This window comes from Brienomyrus brachyistius, chromosome 1 (genome assembly GCF_023856365.1).
Source record: "Brienomyrus brachyistius isolate T26 chromosome 1, BBRACH_0.4, whole genome shotgun sequence".
NCBI classification, from domain to species: Eukaryota; Metazoa; Chordata; class Actinopteri; order Osteoglossiformes; family Mormyridae; genus Brienomyrus; species Brienomyrus brachyistius.
In genome coordinates this window covers 52310574-52333665 of record NC_064533.1, presented here as the reverse complement: position 1 = coordinate 52333665, position 23092 = coordinate 52310574, and the positions used below count along the sequence as shown (strand labels likewise).

The window sequence follows — 23092 nt, the reverse complement described above, 5'->3', positions numbered from 1 at the left end:
AAACATTTTGTTTGACAATTGTTTCAAAGGTTGCCTTCGTTACGCTGTATAAATATACATCTTAATATTAATTCTAATATAGGGCACGAAGGTGCAGTTCCCCCGTAATCTTTTTACAAGCTTCGGCACAGTACTCGCAGTTTCTTCACACGGATATAAAACAAAGGCGTACTGAAGAAATGAAAGCAAGGATAGCCTTTATATTCTCCGGAATGTCACAGTTATCATTTAAGACCTAATAGCACCTATAGAATATAGATAAATGATATTTAGCTACTACCACGAAATGCTTAGCCGTATTAGATTATAAATATTTGGTGATTTCATCCTCCTCCCACGCCAAAAAATAATTAATAAAAAATAATTAATGTGCTGTTAACTAATGTTTTGGTGCTTACTGGTGGCATTTGCTGCGGTTTCTTGATGTTTTTATACAATACAATATACATTATGGCTGAATTATACAATATGACTGAATTAATTCCATTAATCATATTTACTGCTACTCAAAGCCTGCTTGTCTGGTTGTTTATATCACATTAAAATCAGGTGGCCAAAATTATGGGCGGTACCTTCTTTATTTCTAATTACACTGCAGATTGCTCATTTCCTGAGCTGTAGTACAAAGATTTTTCTGTTTAAAGCCCAAAGGTGCTCCTGTTCTTCTAGTAGTAAGTTTCATTCTCCACCCAACCTAAAATAAGAAGAAAAACACAAGTTTTACATGCCTATAGGCATAGCATATTTGCTTAAGTGTTCATATTTCACACATGTATGTATTTAACTTAAATGTATAGCCCACTTCGTGCTTGTTGCAGGACCACCTTTATATCTACATGTCTGTAGATATACATTTTAAGGACTAATTTTGAAAACTGGCATTCTAGATTGAAGTGTGATCTGCTTCTCTCTAGTTGCTCATTCTGGGTTTGTAGAATGTTCTGGAAAACTTAGAAAATGTGGTTTTTACCTCCAGGACTGCGCCGCAGAATGTACCTCCTGATCTCATCGTAAAAGAAGATGAAGAAGGAGTACGGCAGAGCACAAAACCACCAACAGATTCTGAGGAGACGAGAGAAACAACACAAAAATGTACAGCTGTTCGCTTCGGACCTGCAACCCTGAGCAGTGACGTCCACTGTCACACTGGCTTCAATAAGATATGCAGCCAATCAAACGGCGTACGACTTACTTGAGTGGATACATTCTCAGTGCGACATCCATTCCAGGGCAATAGGAAAGGAAAGCAGCAAGAGACGTTTCTTCAAAAATTCCAAAGTTAAGAATCCTGTTCCTGAATGTGACAAAGGTGAATGGCATGATGTAAGTGATAATTGTACTTGTAATTGTACTAATTGTACTCATGGCCTATAGCTATTTCCAAAGATAAGTATAGTTAAATTTCAAAGACCAATGTCAGCTACACACTTACCTCATACCCTGTTTAAGAATAGAATTCTTCCGGGTCTTGCAGATTATCAAGACAGCCCACTGACATTGTACAATGCAGGTAAAGAATGCCGTATGACATGTATGCTCTACGATCTTTCTCTGGTCATAGGTCTGAGATGCAGAAAGACATTAAAAAAGAGCAGTTTAATATCATTAAGACACTGATCTCCTCCTTCTATGTCTATAACTGACCATCATGGCCTGAAAGAGTTTGGATGTCTGGTTACTGACCCATTGCTGTCCATAAGAGTCTTCCAGGTCGTTTATGGTTCTGTCTTCCCAGTTGACACGTAGGCCCAACAGTAAATCTGGCAGAAAGCCATTCTCCCCAAGGATGACACAGTAAGTAAAGAAACCAGCTACTGCCTGGATCATACCTGGAAAGTAAAGAAAAGGAAAAGAAAGACCAATGGCAAGATTAAACGTTTTATAGGATTCAGAAGCCATGTAGCAACCCCATGTAACAGTCCAGCAGTTATGTTAATTCCAAGCCAGACTATATGGACAGAAGTATTGGGACACCTGGAAATTACACCTACAGGAACTTTTATGACATCACATTCTAAATCCACAGTTATCAATATGACGCTGATTCCTCCCTTGCAGATATAACAGCTGCCACTCTGGGAAGGCTTTCCACAAGCTTTTGGACTGTGTCTGTGGGAATTTTTCCCCTTTCATCCAGAAGAGCATTTGTGAGGTCAGGCACTGATGTTGGATGTGAAGGCTTTGATTGCAATCTCTAAGCATACCAAGACCTCTTGGACCGTTCCCTGCTTCCAAGTTTGTGGGTAGATTTCGGCGAAGGCTCTTTTCTGTTCCAAAATGACTTTGCTCCAGTGCACAAAGCCAGGTCCATAAAGACATGGTTGGGTGAGTTTGGTATGGAAGAACTCTGGCCTCAACCGCACTGAACACCTTTGGGATGAACTAGGAGAGAGATTGCGAGCCAGGCTTTCACTTCCAACATCAGTGCCTGACCTCATTTATGCTCTTCTAGATGAATGGGCAAAAAACTTCCACAGACACTCAAAAATCTTGTGGAAAGCCTTCCCAGAAGAGTGGCTGCTGTTATAGGTGCTAAGGGGGGAACAATTCCAGATCGATGTCTATGGATTAATAATGAGAAGTCATAAAAGTTTTTGTGGGTGTAATGGCCAAGTGTTAATGTAGCAATGCTTCTAAAAGGAACAGTGTACCATTTGATCAGATCCTCCACTGAAACTGAATTTGTTTACCCAAATAATACCAAGATCTTACCAATCTGGCCATAAGCCATACTGATGAGTCTCTCATTCACCAACTTATCAGTTTTGGCATTTCTGGGATGTCTCTTCATGATGTCACTCTCGGAATCCTCGTATGCCAGGGAGATGGCAGGAATCTTACAGGTAGCAAATGGTGTGCCAGTATTAGTTTTTGGAAACCTGCAACCCTGTTGTGAATCCTCAAAGGTTTTTTTTTAGACTTAGCTGTCGTCATACTCACCATGTCAGTGCCTAAATCAATGCAGAGGATGGTGACAGTCCCCAGGGCCAACGGAACATTCGCAACAACAAACATTAGGAAGGGGGTGATTTCCGGGATGTTACTGGTAAGGGTGTAAGCGATGGATTTCTTCAAATTGTCAAAGATCAGGCGACCTGATGAGAGAAAAGGCAAATGATCTAGATGTATAGCTTATTACATCTTAATGAAAGGAAACTCTAGAATTTTACTTGGATCCTTCCATGTTATACCTTCTTCTACTCCAGTTACAATGGAAGCAAAATTATCATCCATGAGGATCATGTCCGCTGCCTGTTTGGAGACGTCAGAGCCAGCGATGCCCATAGCTACACCAATGTCGGCTTTCTTCAGCGCGGGGGAGTCGTTCACACCATCTCCTGTCACGGCTACAATAGCACCCTGTAGGATAGTAGGGAGACCTTTCAGCTTTCATTTCTAGGTTTGTTCTTCTCAGTTGAAACTGAGAAGCTTGAATTAGGCTGAAATAGGAGTGCGTAATGTAAAATTAAGGGTATAAATGAATGTAAGACTATGCTTTTAAGTAATATAAGACTTTAATAATAAGATAAATGGCAAAGTATGATACCTGTCTCTGGCAGCCTTCGACAATGATCAGCTTTTGCTGTGGAGAGGTTCTGGCAAACACTATCTCAGTGTGATACTGCAGGATGTCATCCAGCTGCAGTGGGGTCATGCTTTTCAGCTCTGCACCATGGACTACACAAGCTTTTGCTTCTCTGTGGACAACAAATAAAGGAGAGTCATTATATTATGTTATTGTGGTGCTTCAAGCTGTTTTTTATTATTATTATTATTATTATTTAAAAAAAAAAAAAAACACCCAAAACGTCTAAATGATGTAGTCACTATGACCAGTATAGTCCTGTACCTGGGATTAACTTCACTAACTGGAATGTTCAGACGAACAGCAATATCCTCAACAGTCTCGTTGCCCTCGGAGATAATACCCACACCTCTTGCGATGGCCTTGGCAGTAATGGGATGATCACCTGTTACCATGATAACCTAAGAGTGAGATAGAAATAAGAGTTAGAAATTATTGGCACCAGGACAGTTGCCTTCGTCAATCATGTAACAGGAATTTCGACAGAAAAACCCCAAGTAGACACGTGCCTTGATTCCAGCGCTCCTGCACTTGCTTACGGCATCCGGCACAGCAGCACGGGGAGGATCGATCATGGACATGAGGCCAACAAAGCACAGGTTCTCCGTGGGAAAGTTCATGCTTTCAGAATCGAAATTAAAGCCCTCAGGAAACTGGTCATCAGGAAGCAAATAATGGCAGAATCCTGCAAGCAAAATGTTAGAAAGAGTTTTGAATGGCGTGTGACTGTGCCCTGCAAGGGGCGGGCTCCCCATCCTGGGTTGTTCTCTGCCTTGCACCTGTACCCTCCAGGGTAGGCTTCAGGCCTCCTGTGGCCCTGAATAGGACAAGCGGTTACAGAAAATAGATGGATGGGCATTAAATTTCAAGAACTACCTTTGCAATTTTCATAGATAACACTTTGTTTGTAATTGTTGACACATAAATACTTACACTTTCTGCTTGCACTTTGCACTTTCAGTACTGTTCAGTACTGTTCTGTATGTTTGACATACATTTAAAGATTATTTACTGCTGTGTATTTTGTACCTATGCGCCTTACCTAATACTCTCTCTCCAAGGCCACCCAGTTGCAGGTAAACATTATGAAATGCTTCTTTAATGTCTTCATTAAGTGGCTGCTCCTTTCCCTGAATCATGATGGTGGAGCAGCGATCCAGGATCTTCTCCGGAGCTCCCTTCATCACTACCAGGTGCTTAGACTCAGAAGAGTTGGGGTTCTTATGGACAGATAGCTATTAGAGAAACAAGTAGATTAAAAACATTCTTCCGAAACAGTATATCGTCTTTCTCAAAGTCACTTTCAAGGACCTGTGTACCTGGTATTTATTTGATGAGTTGAAGGGAATTTCTGCAAGCTTGGGGTACCTGTCTCTCATTTCCTTCACCGACCCACAGCACAGCTCAATGCACTTCAGGAGAGCAGACTCTGAGGCGTCTCCGGAAACATCTCTCTGTCAAAGGAAGAGCCAGAACAATAAGATAATGGCACCTGTTGCTGCCAGTTATTGAAGATTAAAAGGGCACCAGACTACACTGTGGGTGCTATGAGAGTTGAATGACAAGCTTTCACATACCTTGAGGACAGGAACATTGCTTTGATAATCTTTGAAGAAGGCGCGGTTACACAGGCCAGCGATGCGCGCCAACGCCGACCACGTAGCTGAGCTCCTGTCGAACGAGGTTCCACTCTGGTTCTCCGTGGTGTCGGCCTCATGGATCTGATTATCGAACCACATGTGAGCCACGGTCATGCGGTTCTGGGTCAGGGTGCCTGTCTTGTCAGAGCAGATGGTGGAGGTGGAGCCCAGGGTCTCCACGGCTTCCAGGTTCTTCACCAGGCAGTTCTTCTTAGCCATACGCTTAGCAGTCAGGGTCAAGCACACCTGTCAAGGTCCAGACCAGGTCAGTTAACATGGTGTCAAAATATTTGCTGCTGCATAGCTTAGTCATATATATATATATATATATATAAATTGACACAGGATCTTTCCACTCACAGTGACAGTAGCTAAGAGGCCCTCTGGAACATTTGCCACGATGATTCCAATGAGGAAGATGACAGCTTCCAACCAACCATAGCCAAGAATGAGTGAGAGGATGAAGAAGCTGACACCCAGGAAGACAGCTACAGCTGTTATTATGTGGATGAAGTGCTCAATCTCAACAGCAATGGGGGTCTGTCCTACTTCCAGGTTTGAGGCAAGGGTAGCAATGCGTCCCATCACTGTGTTGTCTCCGGTATTGATCACAATGCCACGAGCAGTGCCTATAATGAGGTAGATGAATAGAAGGGTGCCGAGAATGTAAAATGTATACCATGTTTTACAGAGGATGAATTATATACATGAATCTGGCTATTTATGCAGCTAGTTATCTCTGCTGTTATGCTCTACCTTCCACACAGTTGGTGGAAAAGAAAGCGATGTTCCTGGTCTCTAGGGGGTTTTCATTGGTGAACTCAGGAGAACGAGTCTGTGGCTCAGATTCACCGGTGAGGGAGGAGTTGTCCACCTGTGAACGAATCAAATTACAGTCAGGAAAATAACAGATATGCACATACAACATTTATGGAAAAATGAGGGACCTGGTTTCATTTAATGCAAGAAGTCTAAATCACCTTGCAGGAGTAAGCATAGATGACACGAAGATCAGCAGGAATCCGGTCTCCTCCCTTGATTTCCACCAGGTCTCCAACCACCACATCCTCAGCATTGATGCACTTTTTATCACCATCGCGGTATACCAAGGCTTGCTGATAGACAGAATGGAAAGATGGTATTCCAGCCTATTCCCTCTACAACTTATGAAATATAAGTGGGAAATGTAAGTTTTTATACAGTAATACCACAGGGAATCACACCTGCGGCACCATGTTCTTAAATGAGTCCATGATCCTGCAGCTCTTCGCCTCCTGGTAGTATGAGAAGCAGCCGGTGATAATGACAACGAAAGCTAGCGCAATACCCAGGTATAACTGTAAACAGAAGAAAAATCAGGCATAAATATGAACAAACACTATGAAGAGATGTATATGTGCTTAAACATTAATGCTAATCTGTTGGGAATAGATTCAATTGGCAATAGTATAACTGGTACTGCTTACTTGGCAAAATATACAAAACTTGTCAATAGCTTATGTACCTCCCAAAAGTTGGTTCAGTGGGATTAGAACCTGCAGCCATCTGGTCACAAACTTCCTAATTCACTTAAATCTCACACTCACATTGTCATTTGCAGGGTCTTCTTCATAGGCCATCTGAATGCCATAGGCCAGGAAGCATAGGATTGCTCCAATCCACAAGAGCATGCAAAAACCACCAAACATCTGTTTGCAGAACTTCACCCATTCTGGGGTGGTCACTGGAGGGGTGAGGGAATTTGGGCCGTCACGGGCTAAGATCTCCTTTGCACGGATGCTAGTCAGTCCCTGTGTGAGATGAAGTTGGACATTTTTAATCCAGCTGCTGCATAGTGACTGTAATAATCACATCTACAGTAGTTTATGTTCACTGGATTACACTGAATCTGCTGATTTTCTTCTGAGCATTAACCTGTAAGACTTTAAAAGAATACATAAAGCTTTTTCTCTTTGCGTTTTCTATTTTAAGAAAAATTAGATAAAATGAATCACCCCTATTAGTAACAAACCTTAACAATATCTGTGCCGAATTTTCGTTGAAGGTCTTCTATGCTGAGTTTGTGATCATCCTGTGAAAAGTGATTATACATATTACATTTACATCATTGAAACATTATTAAAAACAGAAATGTTTTGTTCATGAACTCATAGGATTATTACAGTTCTTAAAGCCCATAAAGTGCGCTGTTGGCAAAATATAAGCAAGTAGGAGATGGAGAAGTTTACTTACAATATCGACCTCCTTCTTCAGCTCCTCCATATCCTTCTTCTTGTTCTTCTTCTTCCTGTTGTCATTCTCAGAAGTAGCTGTCAGCTTGTAGTCATTTCCTTTCTGTGTTGGGTAAAATACAGAAACATCTAGCTACCTGCTTACTTACTATTTAGGGCGTAACTTTTTAAAAATATGAGATCAATTTTTTTTTGTTGCTAGGAGCAAGATTGAAAACAATTTTTAAGTATAGATGTGCTTACAAAGAAAACAATCCAGAGAGTCCCTGTTGCTATGGTGCTGTGTGCATTAGCTACATTTTTTAACCTAAAAATCCAAAATTCAGTTTGACTTTAACTGTGATTTCCAATCCAGTATGTGTAATGGAAGTCTGGACGTTTTCCAGACTTGGGACAAGTCAGCTAACCTGGAGCGAGTGAGCAGTGAGTTTGAAAAACATCTGAGGTGATATTTCCACGAATTCTATAACGCTGTTCAGTTGTCATAATACTAGGATGGGAGGGCTGGGATTTACGCCAGTAAAAAGATGGGTATAGATAATGCATAGGAAAAGCACTGACATACTAATACAATCCTCTGAACATATGCCCACATTAGCCCACTGTGGCTCCCCATGGACAATCTGGGCTAAATAATGTTCAAAGAAAACACTGTATGGACCCACTATAGCTACACCCAGACTGGGCCCCTCATCAAAAATTCTGGTCCAGTCCGGTAACGTCAATCAGCGTTGCCCGGTCTTTTTCCATTTGTAAGTCACCTTGGCCACAAGCATCTGCCTAATGAATAACTCTAAGTGTAAACAAAATTCGCAAGACCCTCACAGAGCCTGTTTTTGAGACCTGAGGACTTTTAGACAGATTTAGTGTAGAGAAAGATTTAGATCCAATGTGCCCAAATTCATTGCAAACACTTGTGTAGTATTTAAATATATTGATCTAACAACACACAAAGTTGATCACGATATCTAATATTTAAACAACAGAATAGAAAGGAAGTGATGCCCTGATTTATGGCATAAGCCTGTTTCCTGATTGTGTTATAACTAGTCACAGTTGACTTAGCGATCAGATAAGTGACAGTGATTTACATAGCAAGGGTTAGATGTTTATCTGTACAGAGTTCCTTCTGAGTAAAGCCAGGTAATTCATACACAAATGCAAGACGGTAATTCAGTTTTGAACAAATCTAGTATGGCTATTTAACAGTGCATTATCAACATCTATCTATTCTTTAGCTAGTATTTTATTTTAAGACCATGCAATTTATGTTTTACAGCTGTATTATGACATTATTAATGATGATGTCATTTATTTCTTCAAATTGTTAAGTTTGTAAAGTTAATAGCATAACATTCTCCACATAAGAATGAGCACTGAGATATTGTATTGTTCCATTTTCTTTAACTGATCAAAATCAATCGAGTGAAATTTGTTGAAAGTATTGAAAGTGTTTCTGGAGTTGTATTGTCTATGGATTAACATGGGACTGTGATAGGAAGCTGTCCCTGTGAAGGACATTCTCTGTTCTTCGCGTGTCCCTAGGGTTGGCTTTGCATCCCTGAAGACTTGACTTGCGTGTGTTTAGATAATTTATCAGTGGGAAAATCAGCTACCCATTGACACACAGTAAAAGCAAACTTTGGTGACATTTTACTTAAAGCAGTCATCATAATGTCTTATAGATACCTTCATAGTGCACAACAATGCATTCAACTTTAAATACAGCTATAACAATTTATTTAAAAAAGGCATACATTATAGACATGCTGGTCATGTATTATGAATGCTCTATGACGTTTTTATCTATAATGCACTATAGATACATTCATAATGCGTTATAATGGTCAGTATAAGCCATTATCATGCATCATGAAGGTATTTATAGAAAATTATAGATGAGATCTTCATAGTGCAAACATAATACATGAAATATATGGCTATAATGTGTTATGCCTTTTTGTAAATAGTTATAGCAGTGTGTATAATACTTTATGAATGCATTATTATGCACTATGAAGGTGTCTATAATGCATTATACATGGGTGTTTTAAGTAAAATGATATAAAAACATCTTGCTGCCCGAGAAGCTGTTGAATAAATAGATCTGCAGCCGTAACACTCAGAGTGTTCTTTTCAACACTATGTTAAGTGTTAAACTGAAGCTTCAGATTTTTACCTGTTTTAGAAATGTAGCACCTTCCTAACTGTAGGTATGACACTCATTTGGGTTTCAAGGACCCAGCAGTGACCCCCTTGTACCCATCACTACTGTTACATCTCCTATTTGCTACACAGTAGGTCACTTTTACTTTGGCCCATCTTTAAATATGAAAAAACAGGAGCGAGTAAACAAATATGTAAATAAATAAGCAGTACTCACAGTCACAATACAAAAGGTATTTTAAATGGAAATGTCAACATATACTTACTCCAGCTCCCATCTCTGCTAGTTGTTCCTAAACGTCCAAATTGGAAGTGTAAAATATATCTATTCTTTTTTTATTTTTGTTGTATTTCACTGGTACTGACTGTGCTCCATCTATGAGTCGCTTCCACAGGACGTGCTGTGAAGCTACTCGGTGGTTCATCTGATGTCGGGCCTTATATAGGCATTATTTCCCCAGACAGGAGAAGGTGTGGTCGGGGGATTATCAGGGTGGTTGGGTTAATTTGCGGTCTGGTTTTTTGCCTTCATTAACCTGGGAGGCATTTCAAAGTAAGTTTTAATCCTAAACATGCCCTGACTGAGTAGTTTACAGAGAAAACATCAAGGGGGTCAAAGACTACAAGGAAACAGGCCCAGTCCAACTGGAACTGACCGACGCTATGCCATTTGGTGAAGGTTTGAGAAGAATTCCATTTTTTACCACGAAAAGATAGAAACAAATGTTTGGTAAAGAATTATTAATCTGCCCTGAAGGGAGTTACCATTTCACGGCAACCTGCTATTGGCTTCCTGTTTACCAGTAACGTGTTTTATACAAGGATACAGGGCAACATTCATCCTCTTTCCACAGAACTTCAGCAGCAATAAGGTGTTTTGTACTGGGTGTGTGGCATTTTCACAGTATTTTGGCCATGTGTCTGATCTGATAAGATACATGTAGTTTTGTTCAAAATGAGGCCTTACTGAGACCACAGGAATTTGTAAGAATAGAATCTAGAACATTTTGTACAGTAATTATCTGTCGGAGGGATATTAGATGGAAGCGGCGTCTATTTTTTTGTTTTGCACAAACATACTGTATAAAGAAGAAAATATGTGCCAGACATATTAAATGTTTTTTAAGGAGTTGCAAAGAATTAATAGTTTAGGTTTTCTTCATCAGAAAAGTGTCCCCTACCAATGAGGTGATGTTGGGCGGGGTCAGACGATGAGGCAAGGGACAGGTCTGAGAGGGTCCGAAGCCGGACGCCGTTTGTGTTGGAAACAGCGACTCTGTTTGTTGTCTTTCGGTGATGAGGCATGCGCCATGTCTCTGGATACCAGTGACCGCCTCTACATATTCTAGCTTCAAATGGAGCTAACCAGAGGTTAATGGAGCATTGGTCCTCTGAGTTGTAACTCCGCTAGCTGACTGCACTGACCCCAGTGACCTCGGAATTTGAGATTTTAGCATCTTTGTGCACCGTGAACTTGCAAACATATACTTCCAGATGCCATGGCATTAAATTTCTAATATGATAACATAATATCTGGTGCTAACTATTTTAAAGCAGAAATCAAGCTAGAGTTTTGAATGACAGAAATAGAACGTATCATGTGTAGTTACTAAAAGTTTGGTTTGTCTGAGCCGTGCGGGAGAAACCATTGGCATTTCACACCTGAAAATTAAGCTGTCAGCCTTCTGCAAACTATAGCAACCTGATTCTATGTAAACTAGTGTTATAGTGATTATAGTGTTATCCTTTGAAGAAATGTACTACTAACATGATATCTGTTATTCACACTGTCATTATGTGTCAGATACTGATGCTGATTGCTTCTGTGCTCATAAGACAAGTTTGAAATATATTTATGGCCAATGAATGTGCAAATAAAGTTTTCATTGGTGTGCTAATTGCTTCCTTCTGTTGAGGGCAAACTAAAAACAATAAAATCTGGCTTGCTAATTTATCATCACATGATTATTGTATTTTAAAAGGAACTGGACAGTTGGTGCGATGGCAGGATTGCTGAAAAGGACAACATACTTTCTGTTAATGGTGTTGAAGAGAAAAGCACACATCCATATCCAGGAGCCTCTTTACACTTTCCATGGCGCGTAAGAGAACATGGAAGCCTTGTATGTTATGGTTCTAAGGCCTAGCAAGGACACCTTGACATGTTGCTGTGGTCTCAGATCCCCTTTGGGAAGCTTCGCTCTGTGAGCTTAAGGCCTGATCCTTTCTCACAGGAAAAATGACGTCAGAAAACCGAAGGATCCCACGGCGCTTGACGTATCACTTGACGCTCGACACGGCTGCCAGAGGGTGTTCACTACAGCTGTATGGAAATAGAGATGTGTCGGGTCAGTTGTCAGGTGGTGGATTTACTGCTGAACCCAGCCTCGGGAAGTGCAAGCTGATTGGTGAGGCGGCTCATTCATACGCATAGAGCGGAGAGGGTGAGGGGAGGAAGAGGGTAGGAGATAAAATACTGTGTGTGACTTTCACACAGACACGGTGCCTTCTATTGAAAGAGCCTCTCTGACCCTTGACCTTTAGTGTGAGTTTATTTAGCTCCCCCCCCGCCCCCCCATGTGTCTGTGATTGGAAGGTTGCCAGTTCAAGTCCCAGTGTTAGCCGAGTGATGTCACCGTTGGGCCCTTGAGCAAGGCCTCTAACCCCCAATTGCTTCAGGGCCTATCTGACCCTGCCTTCTCAATTGCGTGTCACTTTGGATAAAAGCATCTGTTAAGCAAATAAATATCTCTCTCCCTCTATTTAAATATAGATATATCTATCATACTTCTAAAAGGTATCTGCGGAAGGCGAGTGTGCTAACCGATCGAAATCAAAACTAACATTGCAGAAATCATAAGTAAAGAGAAACACCCCTAACATTGCAAAATTTGCAAAGCTGGAAACGTGCACATCGCCTGCTTCACTTCGAACTTCTTCCTCCCCGTCCTGCAGCTGAACGGGTCGGCTCTTCCCACGTGGTTTTCCATTGGTGTGTCTCTCAGTGGAGAGAACAGACGCCGGGCTCCACCAGACCACCATCCCCCTGGAATGCAAACAAACGCCGCCGCAGAGACCAGGGAGGTGTTGTGAAAACGTGAAAAACGTGAGGCGAAGCCATTCAAGAAAAAAAAAAACAGAACTCAAATAAGCGGAATCATTCACAACATGGACACGAGAGTACATTCAATTCTGCCGCTTAGCTGCGTGAGGTGCTGGCCTGTTACCCCTCTTTATAGACGGTGAATATGAGTCCTGAAGACTCCGGCAGATGTTTGCGTCTCATTATTTCTCCTGTACTGGTGGTTCTTCCGTCTTTGGCATTTTCCCTTAATGATATGTCTCTTTCTTCCACCTTACAAATTAATTACAGTTCAAGAAATCCAGAAGGAACAGTGGACATTAAGGGAGTGTATCTGTCAAGTGTTGTAGAATCTAAGGTGACCCCTGCCACACGTCTGCTGAATAGCTACATGCAGTAAATGCTGTGTTATGTCTTTTACTGCATAAAGGTCTGTCACTGGCTGTGGAGACTTTACTCATGTGGAAATAATAAAGCCTTCTCAGGTGAGAGTGGATCTCCGCCCCTACGGTAGTAATGATGCAGGTTCAGGTGCAGAAGTCGCGTGTTCCAGTTGGTAGTGTCAACATCAGAACTGAACATTTGCAATGCAGAGGAGAAAAAAAACGCCTCATTCTATAAGGCTTCCCCTGTCAATAGTGGTTTCTTCCACGCGTGCTAGAATTTTTCGGTACACTGAGTTCCTGGCAGCCATACCCTGCGGGGTTGACCCATTGCGGCCTGTGGTTCCCTGCCTTTATAGGTGAGAGTGACTCTTCCTCCAATCAGGACTGAAGACACATCCAGGAACACACTTGGCCACAAGTAACGTCTCTGCCACTCTGTGTGAGGAAGAAACACGATGAAGGAAAACTGAAAAGGGGCCGGGGGATGTGAGGATGGAAGAGGCAGTAGGGAGTGAAAAGAGAGAGAAAGCAGAGAGAGAGAGAGGGAGGGGGGCTAGAGAGAGGGGGGGAGCTCTGATTTATTCTGTCAGACTCCTCAGACCTGCTGAGCCCTGGCATTTGCAACAAAGAGCCAGTGTTGCTCCAAACCTTGACAGGGTACTGCAGGGACAACATGTGGGAGCCCAGGAAGGAGGCATCAGCCTCCAAGAGAACAGCAGCTGTACGCTGACTTCCTCATCAGGGTTGCGTATCCTGTCCCCTGCAGTTGGTTAGCCCAGTGCTAGTCTGTTCCGGTTCTACATACGGCAGACTTAGTGTGGGGGGCCAATGTTATTTAACCTAGGGACTCCATAAAGTATTTAGCGGCTCTTTGAATTCTCCAGGCTTTCCTTTCCGCTTCATTAGGTTTTTAGCAACAGGGTGTCTCCCGCGAAACCTGGTTCTGCTGGAATTTTATTGCCGCAATGACCTTGTGGGCACAATGAGGAACGAAAGTATTTTTAAACCACCTCCTAATATCAGAAATAAACTTTCCTAAAATGTAATAAAACAGCAAAGTATCCCATATTCATAATGACTCCATATATGGTTTTTGAATAGCACAGTAACTAGAATCTTTCTTTGATGTCAATAGCGATAACACTGAAGAATTTGAATCCTTTCCCTCAATAATCATTACCATGATGTTGAGACAGGCTGCAGCAAGCAATACTCAAGGTTAGCTTTTCAAATTACAGGTTATTGCTTTTGCTGGGACTTTTTGATAAAGTTTGTTTAGCTGATTCGAATGGGGAAAGCCGAATGAAATAGTCCTCTCTTTAATCAGTGCCTGAAAGTATCAGGAACACGAAGGCTGGATTAATTCTGTCCTGAATGATTCCAAAGAGGCAATGAAAAGCACGGCCAGGTACCTGAATGTGACGTCCCTGCTTCAGTAGCTCCCTTTATGAAGCCGTTTGGGGCGACCAGACGCTGATCTGGCATGGGAACTGCTGTCTGTGTGACGTGGCAGGACTTTCTCTTTGTGTCTATAAACACACTTAATTGTAAACAGATTCACGTAGGTACCCATCCTTTGTGGCATTTCTAGGCAATGAAAGAATATTTTTTTCTCAGTTCAAGAGAGTAGGAACTCCTTAAGAACACCCAAGTTTAAATCCTCAAGAACTTGGGTTTGTTTCTTTTGTTCCGCTTTCTTTCCTTTCACAGCTCTCTTCCGTGTGCATTAAGAAGGATTTTCCATCAAAGGTTTTTCCATCAAGGTTAATATGTCATCCGCATAAGAATCTACTGATTTGGTCATAAGGGATTAGAAGTGACTTCTATTTTGGACATAACTTCTACACTTATAGTTCTATAGTGGTAACTGCTTTGCTATCACTTTGACCATGGCAGTCACAACAGTCCCCATATGTCTGTTACTGTTATATACATATTGATGTCTCCTCTTTACCCAAGTAAGTGGTTGGATGGAGATGCTTGTTTGAGGGGAAGGACTTGTCAGTGAATATATGAGTTGCTTTACTGCACGCTGTCCTTTGATGGTACAGCTGATTAATGCTCATAATCCAGGTCTGCAATGCAACACTTTCAGTTATTTCACTCAGGTGATGGAGATGTGAGGAAGGAGTCTTAAAGATGCTACTGGAAGATAAGGAAACTTCAGAAACAGAATAAAACAAAATAAATCATTTGATGTCATCTCCTTTCCACAGTAACATTCAGGCTTTTGTCTGATTAGAAGATCTTTGACATCAATGAACTGACCTCGGTCTGTATCAGGATCTTGTACTGAGACTTTTAACTGTAAGGAGCCGTCAGAATTAATGAGAAATATCGATCCTTTGTGAACAACTTCAGCAGTGTTATCTTTAAGATCCTGCAAAGCTCGCATGAATGAACAGGGCTGTTGGATAGAGCCCTATCAGTCATAGTGAGCTCTTAAATTCTATAAATTAATTAACTGGAGTAATCTGAGCTACACAGCCGGTAATATAGATTATTGGTGATACAATCGTCAATTTAAAACAGAATATTGAATTGTGGGGAAAGCAGTGAATTGAAAACTTTGAAAGGCGTGGTCTCCATTCAGATGCATGCCCATGCCCCTTTAAAGGTGTTGAATTTCGAACTTTTCAAAGAGAACCAACAGGAGCACTGAGTTCTTGGCACCTGTGTCGAACAGGACTAGGCCACTCCAGCCACTATTCTTCTCCTGGTTTCCAGAGGGGCGTGTCCTCTAGCCAGGAGGAACAGTGGCCACATTGTATGCCTGTGTGAGAAAAGGCACCAGAGGAATAATAGGAGAACAGAAGGAGAGAGGCGGGAGATGTATAGGAAGAGGAGAATGAAAGTGGAGAGTCAGAGTGGTGGCAGAGGGGCTCTCTGTTATGTTACGCCAGACTCATCGCTCGTGCATCGGTGAGACCTGCATAGGCCCCGGCACTCACAACAAAGAGATCCCGTTGCTCCCAGCCTTGATGGAGAGATGCTGTGAAAATGCAGGAAACATGTAGAAGCTTTAGACCAGTGTTCAGAGGTCAACTGCATTTCCCCCGGAAGCTGGTTAGCCCCCACGCTGGTCTGTTCCAGTTTGACACACCCCTTTCTTTGTCTTAGGCTAATGCTCCTTTGATCTGTGGATTGTGAAAAATGCAGAGAAACTGTACCTAAATGGCTGCCGGCTCTTCGTTCCCCTTCATAAGGCCTTGTGTAATATGACCCAGCTAAAATCTGGGGTTTGCTGGAGTTTTATTGCCAGAATAAACCCGTAGGCTAAATGTGTCTCTTATTAGAGGATGTACCTCATTATTTCAATTAAGAGAGAAGTAAATAAGTGGACAGAAATGAGATACTCCTCCTCCGGTTTGCTCAGTGCGTGTGCTCTTTTCTCCTCGATCGGATAAAGTTGCACCATGTCTTGTGAAATATTCATGAAGGACTCGTGTCTCTAGACAAAGGCTGATAGGTGACAGGCGTGACAAAGAGCTGAAAGACACGCCGACGTTTACCGTGCCGAAACTTTAAGTGTCCGTGCGTCATGAAGCTTTTGGGCTGCTTGTCAGGTGACCCAACAAGGGGACGAGGCTGAAGGGGTCTGTAAGCGACCAACCATTTTCCCGTAGGATTTACAGAGACGCTCTGATCAGGAATCTTTCCCCGTTCTTCTGTTCCTGTTGGTGGATTCTCACTGGAATCTGCTCGGCAAAAAAAAACACATGGAAGTTCTGGCCCATCACAAAAACTGAAACATAAAACCATGACCACAAACTCTTATTATATTCATTTAATGTCACTAAATACCTCCAAGTCACGACATACACCTTTGCAGTTTAGATGGAATGCTCAAGAATAAACTAATAGTGTAAAAGTGTTTCGCACAGGCAGTCCTCGGGTTAAAAAAACCTCCGACTTATGGACAACTTGGACAAAGGAACGGACTGCCCTGAAGCCTATTACATGAGAAATTTGGGTTAAATACAACGATTCATGGTTAAGGCGCACACACTACTTCGTGACACTCATGAAAACATTGCACAGCTTCATCGGCTCGAGGTACAGGACCATATGTAGCTACGTTTATTATTACCATATACAGACGCTCCTCTACTTACAAACTTTCAACTTACGAACTTTCAGACATACGAACGAAGAGCACAGTAAGTCCAAACTGTGTCTATTGGGCTCCTGTTTCCTGTCCGCAACATCTATTTTTCTTTCTGCGCGCCAATTCCGCCTAGTAAGACTTCTGCCCACTACTCCAGCCGCGCAGCAGCGTAGCGTGCGTACTCCCACCATCCTACTTCTTTGTACTTGTGTATACCCTTAAAATGATGTTGAATAACGACTTACGAACATTTCAAGTTGCGAACGGTCGTTTGGAATGTATCTCGTTCGCGAGTAGAGGAGCGTCTGTAATTTTTATTGTTATTATGTACTGTATTATTATTTTTCTGACTTACCTATAAAATGGCCTTAAACACACTTAGGGAACAGATCTTGTTTGTAACCTAGAGACTGCCTGTAGTTTAAATTTGCATCAAGTACACAATTGTGTTTTTGACAGTTTTATATTCAAAAACAGTGACAGTACAGTAAAGAGATTAAATGATGCGCTCAGCTCCGAATGATGATTTTGCTAAATTTAATACAATACATTTCAATAAATGCTTATTAGAAAGAGGAGGTCTTACTGGGTGGGTTTGGGGGTTACAGTGGGCCAACACAGCAACAGAGTGTAGGCCACGGTCCAGAGTGTTTGTCTGGGGTCGTGCGAATTGTGCGCTGCCCAAAGCTGTGATGCCAGCCACACCCTCCACAAATTAGCCCAGCAGCAAAGTAGAGGCCTTTTCCACTTCCAAGTAAATTTTAAATGCAGGTTGCTGTCAGCGATGTGTACAATGCGTGAGTGTCGCTCTACGCCTCATCAGGCTTTAAAATATCTATTAAATGTGGATTCTTCCTGTTTCAGAAATCCGGAATGTGAAGCTCAGCTCATTGACTGGGTGACATGGTGGTGAAGTGAGTGGTCCTGTTGAGTTAAGGGTTTGAATCCTGCCTGGCTGACTGATGTTTTTACATCCTGTGACCCTGACCGGGAGAAGCTGTTCGCAGATGTGTGGATGATCTTCCTAAAGTTCCTGTAGGGTTTGTGTGCCTTGCAATGGACCGGAAGCCTATTCAGGATGCAGGGGCACCGAAATGGCCAGGGAGGGTGGGGGGGGGAGGAGGTCTAACTTAGGATGGCTCCAAGGGCCCCTTGAGTGGCCGGGGCCCTAAAGAATTTGGAACATAATTGGATTGGCCTGGATTGAGGGGCAAATAGTTAGCTATTAGTTGAATTCTCCCCAAACAAGCTTGATGGGCCAATTGGCCTCCTCTCATTCGTAAATTTCTTATGCTCTTATGTTATGCATCCATGGGGCCCTCTCTATCTCTAGTGTGCCCATGCCAGGAAGTACTTCTTCCTTATGCCATCTTCTGCCTGGCATAGGTTCTGAACCCCTTTGTTTCCCTGTATGGGATTAATGGTTGGAGTACGGATGAATGGATGGGTGGATGGATTCATTAATTCATGTTCTTTTCAACAGCTGCTCTCTGCATTTATATTCCAGCACAACTGAAGGCCTTTCATCAAAATTATCATGATCCTCTTCTGAACTCCGTCTGCTTGTGCCTATGGATGTAGACTATTAATAGCCTTTGCAACATTTTCGTTACGTAAACAGGCATGCTTTCTTATTCTACTTTATGATTAACATGCGGTGGGTGGTAATACTATACAACGAAGCCTTGTATTTTTAGTACATTGCACATTAAACAAAGATGCGCAGCTTTTAATGCACTCAAGGGATTTTATGTTGGCGAACATTTGGGTTGGTATATATTCAGTACAGTACTTATATGTACTGGCTTTGAATAAAGGTGACTGCTAAATAAATACATATGAATATAAATGTGTTTTATAATTATTTTAGCCACAAGTATCTGTAGAGTCTGCTCCCCTCAGAGTGCAGCTGACTAGTGCCTCTGGAAATCCACAGGACACAGGGACTGACCTCTGTCCCCATGGAAACAAGGTCACAGGAAGACAAGGCAAAGTCTACAACCAGACAGACACACTCTCAAACTGCAGTACTGCTCCCAGAGATTTTCATGAAACGTATACATGTTTTCTAACATCATAGATAAATCTAACATTGTACGATTTTGAATTTTACTTTAAGCATAAAAAGTACTTGGAAGAAATCATGGAACTTTTAATTTCTGGATATAATTAATTCCCACTTAATTGGCCACTTCATTCTAATGCACAGTACCTTCTGTTATGTAAGTGTTCCAGACTGTCAGGACTATTGAGCAAGCCTGAAATGCCTTCTAAAATTAAATTTATTCATGGCTCCTGTGGAAGCCAAGGGCTGTTTTCAGAGCAGAGGAAACGTGCGGGGCCAGGTCCCATTTCAGCCACGCGTCAGTCTCCCAGCGGGGGCATCGGTGAACATCACCTTGTCCTAACCTGCCAGTTCAGGGTGAGGAATCCTAACCTCATGTCAACCTCATTCTCCATCTTCGCTGGCGCCGCAGCGATCGGCTGTTTGGTTTTCATTTCCTGCTCCCTGGCGACGCCAGTTGAGCTCTTACAGACATGCACATTTTCTTCAGCCTAAATTGTGGAACAAACACACGCAGGTCACATTTTGATAGTGAAGCTACAAAGGGTAAAGGTGCGGATGAATATGGTGTTGCCACTGCGCTGCACCCCCCCCACCCCCCCCGCCCCCCCCAGATACGACCTACCAAGGACACTGTCTTCTTTTAAATTTTATGCTTTAATAAAGGTGTTTATCTTAAAACAAATAAAGTGTCTCCCAGGGGCGTGGTTACAGATCATCCGCTTACCCAATTCCCCCCCCCCCCCCCCGATCAACAACGTTAACCTCCCCCCCCTCCCCCACATGACCCCCTATCACATTTTTTTCTGACAATGACTTCTTATTCTAACTGGATACTCACAACCAGAACAGGGAAATAGGCACTGTATGTGTACAGAGAGCGTGTCAGCTTGTGGTTATAAAAGATACCAGGGGAATGTTTTCTCTCCCATTTTTTATCTCATTTATGCCTTATCTGAGGCAACACTGGAAGCTACCACAGGCCCGAGGTGTATCTCTCCCTGCCGCTGTTTCCCACTTCTCTGATGAAAATAAGAAAACATGTAAACATACAGGGTCCCAGTAGTGTGGACACATGCTAACAGGCACGAGTGGCGTGTGTATGTGCGTGCCCGAGGTGTTTAAATCAGTGTGTGTGTGTAAGCATGAGTCCGTGCTCGTTTCAAGGTGAATAGATGGGGTTTGTCGGGATTACGCGCTCCCAGATGGTGGAGCGGTGTGCTAGCAGGCTTGGTGTGACTCCCAGCTCAGCGGCGTTTTGGCGCGATGGAGTGCTGAACTTCTACAGTGAGAGTGGTGGAGAGAGTGAGAGAAAGAGAGAGAGAGAGAGAGAGCTATCAGCAGCAAGGCCGCTCTCCTAGAACCATTTGCTGTTGCTAGGCAACCTCCAACGAGAGCCAAAGGCCCGGGTTTAAAAAGGAAAGCCAAAAATTCACAGGGCCCACTGTTAAATTGCCTCCAAAGTAAGTGGGGGAAGCTGAAAAGCATTTTTAATCACAATTCAGGATGCGGGTCGGAAAAAAAAAAACTCAAAAGCGACTAGTGAGAAAGGAGATTCTGGGGTGATTTTTGGAGTGGGGAGTCAACTGGAGTCTCCCTCTGAGGAGGAACACATCAACGTCCTCAGTCTAAATGCATGTCTTTGCGAGTTTCTCAGAATCTTGCAGCGGATAAAGAGCTTATTTGGCTCGTTAGGAAATGAACACAGGCTGTTGGAAGGCTGCTAAAAGTGAGTAAAAACAAAGTAAATGAGACACCCCAAGCTCAAAGAAAAAGAGAAAAAAACCTGTGTGCAGCCAAAGTTAAAAAATAAACTCAGTATGCTGCATAGCCCCCGCACTGTCATACTCACGCAGATACAGGGAAACATCACTGTCATGTCGAACCTCCGGAATTTTAATACCTGAGGTGCCCGGAGAATCACAGAGCATTTGGTTATTCACATTGCAGTTGCACTTGAAACTGCATAATGCTTAAAATTTTTAAAAAGTGGTGAGTTTTGTTAACTAGTGCAACATTTGTCATCGTGTTACTGTGAAAAAACATTCCTTCGCCCATCAGTCGATATCTCGTCTCTCTGTCACTCGCGGTGGTTTTAGTGGCCCCGCCCCTGCAGTCACGAAACGGCAAACTCTGCCCAAGGCGTCCATCTGGAGTTTGTCCGACTTTGGAAAATTGCAATTATACTAAGGAGTGGGGCTGCCCAGCCAAAAGATCTTGTGCCTTTGACGATGACGATTGTTCATTTATTGTGTTAATGCTTCATGTCTTAAATCTTTCATTTTTCTGCCTGTTTGTGTGGAACCCAGAAGCAGTTTCAACGTTAATGGACAGAGGCAGTGGCTAAGGCGCGTTAATGCAGTCAGGCTGCCATTATTACCAACCTGAAAATGCAGACAGAGTGTGATGTCACTTCCTGTAAGCCCCTGAATCCATAAGGAATGCGCCTTCAGAGGGAAGCCATCAATGTTTACATATTTGGGTTGGTTGGTCTTCATGATTTTTTAAATAACAGTGGAAATAATTTCCTTCCATTCACTCTATTCATTTTCCTTTGTCAGAAATAATATTGCCCCCCCCCCCCCTAAATACTTGCCGGTTCATAAGCGTTACCAAGACAATCACCAAAGACATTAACAAACCTAATATGAGACTATTTGTAATTATTACGCAGTTTTACTGATGGCATGTGCTATGTATACATACTCAATCATTTTTTGTTGTTTTCTCTACTTTGCTTACCTCATGAATATTTCAATTACCTTAATAAATACATACTTAAATGAATGGTGTGTGGGGGGCGGCATGGTGGTGCAGTGGTTAGCACTGTTGCTTCACACCTCTGGGACCCGGGTTCGAGTCTCCGCCTGGGTCACATGTGTGTGGAGTTTGCATGTTCTCCCCATGTCATCGTGGGGTTTCCTCTGGGTACTCCGGTTTCCCCCCATAGTCCAAAAACATGCTGAGGCTAATTGGAGTTGTTAAATTGCCCATAGGAGTGCATGTGTGAGTGAATGGTGTGTGAGTGAGCCCTGCGATGGGCTGGCCCCCCCCATCCTGGGTTGTCCCCTTTCTCGTGCCCATTACTCCGGACCCCCCGCGACCCAGCAGGATAAGCAGTTTGGAAAATGGATGGATGGATGGTGTGTGGGGGTCAGTGCCCCATCCTGGGTGGTTCACTGCCTTATGTCAGCAGCTTCTCTGGAACTCCGCGACCGTGCATAAGACAAGCGGTTATGGAAAGTGGATGGGATATTTAATTAAATGACCAGTTATGTCTGAACTGCTAATGCCTACGGAATATTGCATTTTCAGACCAAATGAACAATGTAAGAAAGATTTAATTTCTTTAATATTTTATAGTATCTTGTTGCACAGGATTGCATTTGTGTACTATGCTTGCACCTTGCGTACTGTCTTGCATCTTTTCTTTTGCATTAAATAAATGTTTCTCTATGCTTTTCGTGCTTGCTGCAGTATGCACAAGATCTCTCTGGGATCAAAAGAAACTGACTATAATACTAATTCTAAGAAAAAATAAAAGATATGTGTGATGGGCAGGAATTCCATTCAGGGCGCCCTACATTGTGAGTCATGTCTCCAGCACCCCCCCAACTCCCCCCCTAGCCCCATAATGGATTTAAAGCATACAAAGTATGGCACTAAGTCTGTAATGTATCTGTGAAATCTTCAAGAGATTCTAGAATGAAAATATGTATATTACATTAATAAACATAATAGGATATAATATCATTATAGAAGGCTGAAGGTTAGGAAGAAAGCCAAGTACCTGCAAACACGGGGTTAATATTCTGGCGCTACCCCAGT

At 42.5% G+C, this 23092-nt stretch overlaps 1 protein-coding gene across 1 annotated transcript in view; it reads right to left on the bottom strand.

Annotated features, from left to right (window-relative positions):
- Positions 1-559: 559 nt before the first annotated feature.
- Positions 560-23092, bottom strand: part of LOC125740075 (sodium/potassium-transporting ATPase subunit alpha-1-like) — a 457178-nt gene continuing 434645 nt past the window's right edge. Inside the window, exons 2-23 of the mRNA XM_049010789.1 lie at positions 9890-10012; positions 7459-7560; positions 7238-7297; positions 6813-7016; positions 6450-6563; positions 6207-6341; positions 5983-6100; positions 5587-5855; positions 5164-5472; positions 4906-5040; positions 4629-4821; positions 4096-4271; positions 3851-3987; positions 3548-3698; positions 3192-3360; positions 2941-3095; positions 2713-2836; positions 1684-1829; positions 1433-1563; positions 1193-1294; positions 971-1062; positions 560-694 (exon numbers count right to left, since the gene is read on the bottom strand). Coding sequence (XP_048866746.1) covers positions 666-694; positions 971-1062; positions 1193-1294; positions 1433-1563; positions 1684-1829; positions 2713-2836; positions 2941-3095; positions 3192-3360; positions 3548-3698; positions 3851-3987; positions 4096-4271; positions 4629-4821; positions 4906-5040; positions 5164-5472; positions 5587-5855; positions 5983-6100; positions 6207-6341; positions 6450-6563; positions 6813-7016; positions 7238-7297; positions 7459-7560; positions 9890-9901 — 3063 coding nt within the window. The 5' untranslated portion in view covers positions 9902-10012 and the 3' untranslated portion in view covers positions 560-665. The remainder of the gene's footprint in view (positions 695-970; positions 1063-1192; positions 1295-1432; positions 1564-1683; positions 1830-2712; positions 2837-2940; positions 3096-3191; positions 3361-3547; positions 3699-3850; positions 3988-4095; positions 4272-4628; positions 4822-4905; positions 5041-5163; positions 5473-5586; positions 5856-5982; positions 6101-6206; positions 6342-6449; positions 6564-6812; positions 7017-7237; positions 7298-7458; positions 7561-9889; positions 10013-23092) is intronic.